This window comes from Vigna angularis, chromosome 4 (genome assembly GCF_016808095.1).
Source record: "Vigna angularis cultivar LongXiaoDou No.4 chromosome 4, ASM1680809v1, whole genome shotgun sequence".
NCBI classification, from domain to species: domain Eukaryota; kingdom Viridiplantae; phylum Streptophyta; class Magnoliopsida; order Fabales; family Fabaceae; genus Vigna; species Vigna angularis.
In genome coordinates, this window is record NC_068973.1 from 7,348,261 (window position 1) to 7,355,664 (window position 7,404).

Sequence of the window (7,404 nt, forward strand, 5' to 3'; positions counted from 1 at the left end):
ATTTTAAAGCTGACAATAAATAATTAGTAGGTGCTTGCATGACATATTATTTTTTAATCAACCCACAGAAATAAATTTTGAGATATATTTTTGAATTACTGATAAGAAACTTAGAAAAAAATATTTTTAAAATAAAAATTAAATGAGGACCTAATCCTAAAATAATTTTAAAGGACCAGGGAGAAAGAAAAAAAAGTTTTAGAATTTTATAATCAGGGAAGAGAGAAAAATGAATTATTGAGGAGATGGAAACAAAAGAATGACGTGGGGAGGAAGTAAGATATTGGTTACGTGACAACAGAAAGTTTGTTGTGGGGTCCCGCAAGCAGTGGGGAACGCGCTGGGGGAGCGCGTGGGGGAGGTTGACGTCAACGTGCTTTTGGGTTGCCCTAACGCAAGGGAGGGCATGACGGAAGAACTTGCTGTTTCTCTCTCTCTCTTGTTCTTATCCATCGCATTGAAAAGCAGCACCATCACCACACCACACCACACCTTGTTTTCATAAATATGGGACTCTCAGCCTCAGCCTCAGCCATGTCCACCATCTTCCCTTCTTCTATCAGTTGACTCTTCCACCTCTATTCATTAGGTGTGTTCTTCTTTCTTCGCTTCTATTTTTCTCAGATCTGCTTTTTCTGTTTCTCTTTTTCTTTCTCTCCTTTTGTTCACTCGTTTTCGATCTCAGGATGGAGCCTATGGACATAGTTGGAAAGGCCAAGGAAGACGCTTCGCTTCCTAAAGGTATCTCGCTAGATCTTTTTTTTTTCTCAGATTTGTTATTTTGGATGCTTAATTGTAAAGGAATGTATTTTTTTTTTCTAAATTCAGAGAAGTATTTTTATATAGTGTTTGAAAGATCATCTTTCTCGCAGCAACAATGACGAAAATTATTAAGGAGATGTTGCCCCCGGACGTGCGTGTTGCCAGAGATGCGCAGGATTTGTTGATCGAATGTTGTGTCGGTGAGGCTTGAAAAACGAAAACGCTTTTCGAATTTTGTTTAATTTATTGTTGAGTGAAATTTTGTTAGTTCCAGTGTTGTTTTTGAACTTTTTTTGTGTGTTCCGTTTTTTTTAGGTTTAGTGGTCTCCTGTGTAGTTTTATTTTCTGTGCTGAATGGTGTCTGTTTGTCACACTGTTCTGTTGTTTTTATGTCAACTGTGGTTTTTTTTGGTAGATTAGGGTTAAATGGTGTTCGTTTTTTTAATTTCACCTTGGGTGTGTACGATTTGTTAGTGACACACTGGTCTTGGGTAGAAAGTAACAAAGGGGAGGGGAGAATTTACTAGATCGTGTTGTTTGACCTGTAAATGATGTGAAATGGAAAGATGGATTTTATGTTTGAGGGTAAATGCATTTTTATTTTTATGTCCAGACTTTTGCTAATTGCGGTTTTTGCTCGTGTATGGTATGTATGGGCAGCAATACATGTTGCGTTGGATTTAATTCTGTTTGGGGTTTCTAATCTTTTGTTCAAATTTTTCTCCTTACTGAATGTGATTTTGTATGTTGATCTGTATCATTATAGAGTTTATAAACCTTGTCTCATCTGAGTCCAATGAAGTCTGTAACAAAGAGGAAAGAAGGACGATTGCACCAGAGCACGTGTTGAAGGCTTTAGGGGTATTTTTCTAATGATTGATCTGTTGTTTTACTAAAGTTTTCATGCGGATGCTTTCCAATTTGTATTTCGTTATTTATTTGATATCTTCTTTGATGTGCTGTATTCTGTATTTTATTATCTTACATTTGTTTTTTGCATGAACAATTGAACATGTGCGTTTGTATGTGTGATTCTCAATTTACTTTGTGTTGTATTGTAGCTTGATACTCAAATGTTGCAAGTGACATTAGTCTGATGAGCTGATTCCTTGATTATACTCTGTCTGACTGTAATCAGAATATGGGCAATATAATTTATTTTCATTGTATATGGAATTCTGGATATGTCCGAACATGACTATACAATTTTATTTATTTGCTACATAAGTTTGCAATGTAGCACAAACAATTTTCTCTTGGATGGCGATACTATTAGCTGGTAATGGCATTGGATAAAGATTCTTCGTATTTTGGAATATGGTTCTAAAAGCAAAAGTTAGTAATAACAATGCCGTCTTTTTTTATTCTTGTATTTTTATTTGATAGTCAAAATGAAACCCCTAGGAATTCACCTCTTTTCACATCCCCAGTGAGACTGGGCTACTGCTTTCCAAATCACGGAATGAATATCTCCAAGTGCTTTCTCTTTAGCCTGTCCTTTCTTGCTTATTATTTTTCCTGTCCATCCTAAATGTTGTCATGTGCTTCGTGCTTTCCAGACATTGAAATGTGTCAACTCATGTATACTCTTATTTTTAGAAGTAAAAATTGTTCATTCCCTTCTTTTTATGCAAACATTGTTGATAATTGATTGGAGCAATATGCATCTTTGTTATAAATATATATTTAGTATTTTATCTTTGTCGTATAAGATTTTGTTTAGAATCTTTTACATAAAATTTTAGTTTCGAATGATTTCTTTTCAATGACCAAGTGTTCCAAACATACTACGTATTATATTATTTCCTCTGTTGTTACTATATTAAATGTTCTTGAAAATGTTATTATCAATACAAGTAATTTGTACGCTTTTAAGTGATTGGGTTGGTTATTGATTTCCACATGTTTTTGACAGGTTCTTGGATTTGGTGACTACATCGAGGAAGTTTATGCAGCATATGAACAACACAAGCTGGAGACAATGGTGATTGTTTAATGTTTAATGGGTTCATGGGCATGATATATTACCATCTGACATTAGAATTGTTTGTCTTCTATCTTTCCACAATTGTTTATCGGTGAACAATATTATAAACCATTTCTTAGCTTTTATTTGGTGCTCTTTGTACCACAGTGGAGTTGCCAGCCTGTCTTAATGTCGTCTGTCATAGGGGAGAAGACCAAGTTGACCATGGTTCTCTTGTTATCATACTGATTGCCTGGTAGTATGACCCATGCAAGTGTTGGAGATCATAATGGTCCTGATACCTAGGGTTTACTCCCCTTCTCCGCTATTCTGTTTATAGTCTGTTGTTCGGGAGCATGATCTGTTGTGTGGTTTTGCCCTAGTCTAGGCTCTTGTACGACTTGTAGAGGAACCCACTAAATTTTTTTGGCTGGTGAAATTGATTTATGAATCTCGAATTGTGTATATGGTTCATTCTATATGCTTGTGGGAAAGTATTATGTTATCGAGATTCATGATGCACGACTGATCCATCTTGGCTATTGGTTGATGAATGGCCTGGCATTTTTGTTTTCATAGTATCGGTTCTGAATTTTTTGTATTAATGCTCATTGTGGTCACTATTGATCAATATGATTAGAAAAGCGAATTTTCCAACATCAAATACACTATTGTTTATAGATTGGCTTGAGCAAAGAAATATTTTCTGATTGGTTTTTTAAAATTCCAGCAAGACTCTTTGAAAGGTGCCAAGTGGAGCAACAGGGCTGAGATGACAGAGGAAGAAGCATTGGCTGAGCAGCAAAGGATGTTTGCAGAGGCACGTGCTAGAATGAATGGAGGAGCCATTACTTCCAAGCAGCCTGACGCTGACCAAAGTTTAGAGAGCTAACTTAGGACCTTTATTTTCTTAAAGCATAGGCAAGCATCTCCCGACTCTGTCCTATGCGTTGATTAGCTCGATTTTGCACAAATACCCATTCACTAGTTTGATGGTCTACGTGAATGTGCTCGACATTTGTGTTCTTTTTAGTAATCCATATTTGTAAGTTAATGATGTAATTATTGGAGTTCGTCTAAACCTTCGTTTATTTAGAATTACATGTAAATTATTTCATTTACCTATTGTATCTCCTAAACTAGAAGCATTTGCTTGGCTTAATTTTGACAATAGTAGCTATATTAGATTGTAACAATCTATTATAATCTGTTATAGTTAATATGTGAAAGGCCATGAAGGTTTCCATAGAAATTAAGTTCGCTGACAACTTAATATTCATATGCCCATTTAGCTCTAGTCTAATCTTATATTCATTTAAACGAGTTTATATCACAAATGACTGAACGAATTTATGAGTGAGAATATTTGATATTAACATTTTAATTCTCATGTATTGACAAATGCCTAAATGCCAAAACCAACTTTAGTATGGGAAGTCATTAAAACAAGTTTTGAAATATATTTCTTCTATGATTGGTTTTATTCAGTCAACTAATCCAAAATATTGCGATATCAGTTGGTGAAATTAGTTTTCACACATGGTGGGATTGAGAATTGAAGACAGAATCTTCCCAATACGATGAATATTGAAATAATTATCGGAGGCATATCCTTGCCTAGCCCTGACATGAATATAGAAAGTCTCAGAAGATGGTATACTGATACCTGTTTCAATTTGAAAGGCCGACTCGAATTCAACAATGTGAGTTGAGGGTTTATATCCTTTTAATTCATGATTCCTCTTTCTATAATAAGGAACTGGGGTGATGATTTTGGGTAGAATTAGAAAGTTGTCTTTGAAAAAATTAGGAGTAATAAGATGGAGTAGGGAGGACTTTTTGTGGGGCCAAATGGGGAGGTGTCAGTTCGTAGGTAGGTGTAATGTAGTGTCTGGAGGCAACATGAAGCACGAGAATTCAGTAACTCTCAACTGATGAGTGATGATGTCACCACCACCGTGAACCGTTGCACTAGAAGACATGGATGCAGAAGAGAGTGGCACGTTGAGATTCAACAGTGATAGCTTTGGGGTTTGTTTGTTTTGGCTTTATTTTTTATCCTTTTCTACCGTTTCGGGTCCTCAAGTCAAAAGAGTTAGTCAAGCACAATCCCCTCTCCCTACCCTACAAGAAAGTGAAATTACGAACACTATGTCTCCTTAGATTCCTTTCTTTTTCCACTTGTAATGCACATTATCCCATCTCTTTTCGATTTACTACATCAACTGGTGGGGACTGCCCATGTTTCTTTTGTCAGGATTCTCTTGCACCACTATATACCAAAGGAGAGGCCTGGAATCACAAAGAACAATTAATTAAATTTAAGGCCTCACATATCCATCGCCAGGAATAAAAAAGAAGCAGCTAGATTCTCTCTCTGTCTCTCTGTCTTTCCCATCTATTCTTTAAGCAGCAGCCACACTTTTGGTTTTTCTTTCTCAGATGAATACAGTCATGGCCAGAAGCTCTCAAGAAATGTCCTCCAAGAGGCACTTTCACTGGACAAACAAGGTTGGGACCGAAGATGGTGAAGCTCCCACTTCAGAATCATTCTCAACCCTCATCCAGGAGGAGAAAAAACAGGATGACAAGGTTTTTGTTGCTCCTGAGACTCAACCACCTACAGCAGCCACAGCACATGTAACAAGGAAGAAGCTGCAGGCAGTTGCAGTCTCCAGGATTCGCTCTGTTCTCACTGTTTTCAACAAGAACCGTTTGAACTCATCTTTTGGCCTTGGTTCTCGCGTTGTAGGCACACTCTTTGGCTATAGACGTGGCCATGTACATTTTGCATTTCAGAAGGACCCCACTTCCCAGCCAGCCTTCCTGATCGAGCTCGCAACACCAATCAGTGGTTTAGTTCGTGAAATGGCATCTGGGTTGGTCAGAATTGCCCTGGAATGTGATAAGGAGAAAAGAGCCGAGAAGAAGTCTGTAAGGTTGCTGGAAGAGCCTGTATGGAGGACTTACTGCAACGGCAAGAAGTGTGGTTTTGCAACCAGAAGAGAGTGTGGGCCGAAGGACTGGGATATCCTCAAAGCAGTGGAACCAATTTCAATGGGTGCAGGTGTTCTGCCAGGAAATAATAACAATGGAGCTGAACCAGGGCCAGAGAATGAAATCATGTACATGAGGGCCAAGTTTGAGAGAATTGTTGGGTCCAGAGACTCTGAAGCCTTCTACATGATGAATCCAGATAGCAATGGAGCTCCTGAGCTCAGTGTCTACTTGCTTAGAGTCTAGTAACCTTCCTAGATCTGTTTATTATACTTAGTTTTCCTCTTTGTTTTGGGTTATTGGTATACTACTTGCTTAGCTCTTCAATCATGAAAATGGTGGTCTAATTCTCTTCTGTTTTTTTTTTTTTTCATTTTGTTTCCTGTGGTATAAGAAGTGGGTTTACCTTTTTTTTATCTCCCTTTTTTTAGAATAGGCGAGTAGGCTAAGTAAGTCAGGAAGGTGGGGAATATGGGTAACCAATACTTTACAGCAAATTGGTGTGGGTTGGTCATGAAAGGTGTATATGTGTAATTTTTCTTTTCCAATCCTTTAATTAATGACGAGAGACGGAGGTTAATGCAAATCATCATTGTCTTGACACTTTAAGTTGGTTGAATAGCTTTTGCTAAATTCATCATGCCATTTTGTTCAATTCCAAATGGTGAATTGCCCTCTCCGCCGTTTTGTCCTAATAGCTTCTCCATTCAATTAATTCCCTATAATTGAAGTGCTGCCACAACTTAAGTGGATGTAGCACTCTTCCAATTTTAAATTTACACTCAAAAGAAGAAACAAACATTGTGGCCACATCTTATTTTTCTATTATTGGGTTTAATATGTTTTATGTGCCCTTAATCTGTATTCTAATGCTTTCTTTCCCTGTTTAGTTGGGACACTTTATCAGTATCCCCAATCCCACAAAAATTCAGTATTTGGCCTAAAAGTTACTATTGTTGTAATTTTCCTTTTATGCGCAACTATTGTTAGTGAAATGATCCCAATAAATTTTATCGAACCCCAATCATCAAAGTCATAGAAAACTGTGTATATATGCTAAAGGAAATTTATATCCGATTACTGACAGCAGACCCCATCTTCTCCTTTTTCCTTTTTTTATACATTGGCCATTAACTTTACCTCTTGTTGACTGCTTTTCTTTACTTTGTCTAATTCAAATGCGTGCTACATTTTCATAAGTTTATACCTCATAGTAGTTTGTGCAGCATGAGTTGAAACTTGTAGACTAGCCCAGTTCCCACCACCATTAATGTGGAAGAAGATGGAGCTTTTGCATCATTCTTTTTCGTATTTGCAAGCTAAAAACAGCACTAAAAACTCCTCCAAAATTAAATTTACAAAGAAAAAACTGAAAAGAAAAGAGTGAAGAAGATCTTTTCTGTGGCTAGCTGGGTCTCAGCAGTGAAAGTGTGGTACTCTTTTCCTTGTTTTCTGGCTTTCAATTTTCTACTATTTTCCTTGCAACTTGAGAAACCAAACTCCCAAGATTTCTTTCACCAAAACCGAAGTTGTTCATCATCCAGTCATGATCTTCTAAATAAAAGCCAATTGCTGCACATAAAGTCTGGCAAATGCTTTTTACAACCATAATGGCTCCAATTACTACACCAAAATCCCTTAATCCACCACTGGGAAGAGAGATGGAAGAAGAGAGCAAT

The 7,404-nt window shown here is 37.0% G+C and overlaps 2 protein-coding genes across 3 annotated transcripts; both read left to right on the top strand.

Annotated features, from left to right (window-relative positions):
* Positions 1–411: 411 nt before the first annotated feature.
* Positions 412–3,924, top strand: LOC108331668 (protein Dr1 homolog). The gene is made up of 6 exons (XM_017566520.2): positions 412–589; positions 686–741; positions 873–962; positions 1,529–1,623; positions 2,678–2,746; positions 3,459–3,924. The coding sequence occupies exons 2-6, from the start codon at positions 687–689 to the stop codon at positions 3,618–3,620; spliced, it is 471 nt and encodes a 156-aa protein (XP_017422009.1). The 5' UTR covers positions 412–589; position 686; the 3' UTR covers positions 3,621–3,924.
* Positions 3,925–4,067: 143 nt separating this feature from the next.
* LOC108331667 (protein MIZU-KUSSEI 1) lies at positions 4,068–6,305 on the top strand. 2 transcript variants are annotated; one of them, XM_052876356.1, is made up of 2 exons: positions 4,068–4,431; positions 5,171–6,305. In XM_052876356.1, the coding sequence occupies exons 1-2, from the start codon at positions 4,309–4,311 to the stop codon at positions 5,969–5,971; spliced, it is 924 nt and encodes a 307-aa protein (XP_052732316.1). In that variant the 5' UTR covers positions 4,068–4,308; the 3' UTR covers positions 5,972–6,305. The 2 variants fall into 2 exon arrangements, with proteins under 2 accessions (XP_052732316.1, XP_052732317.1); XM_052876357.1 differs by having other exon boundaries at positions 4,297–4,431; positions 4,986–6,305.
* The last annotated feature ends 1,099 nt before the right edge of the window (positions 6,306–7,404 follow it).

Coding starts and splice junctions, on each gene's coding strand:
- LOC108331668 (XM_017566520.2), top strand. CDS start 687: ATGGAGCCTATGGACATAGTTGGAAAGGCCAAGGAAGACGCTTCGCTT. Junction 742..872: donor AGACGCTTCGCTTCCTAAAG/GTATCTCGCTAG, acceptor TCTTTCTCGCAG/CAACAATGACGAAAATTATT. Junction 1,624..2,677: donor ACGTGTTGAAGGCTTTAGGG/GTATTTTTCTAA, acceptor TGTTTTTGACAG/GTTCTTGGATTTGGTGACTA.
- LOC108331667 (XM_052876356.1), top strand. CDS start 4,309: ATGAATATTGAAATAATTATCGGAGGCATATCCTTGCCTAGCCCTGAC. Junction 4,432..5,170: donor GCCGACTCGAATTCAACAAT/GTGAGTTGAGGG, acceptor TTTCTTTCTCAG/ATGAATACAGTCATGGCCAG.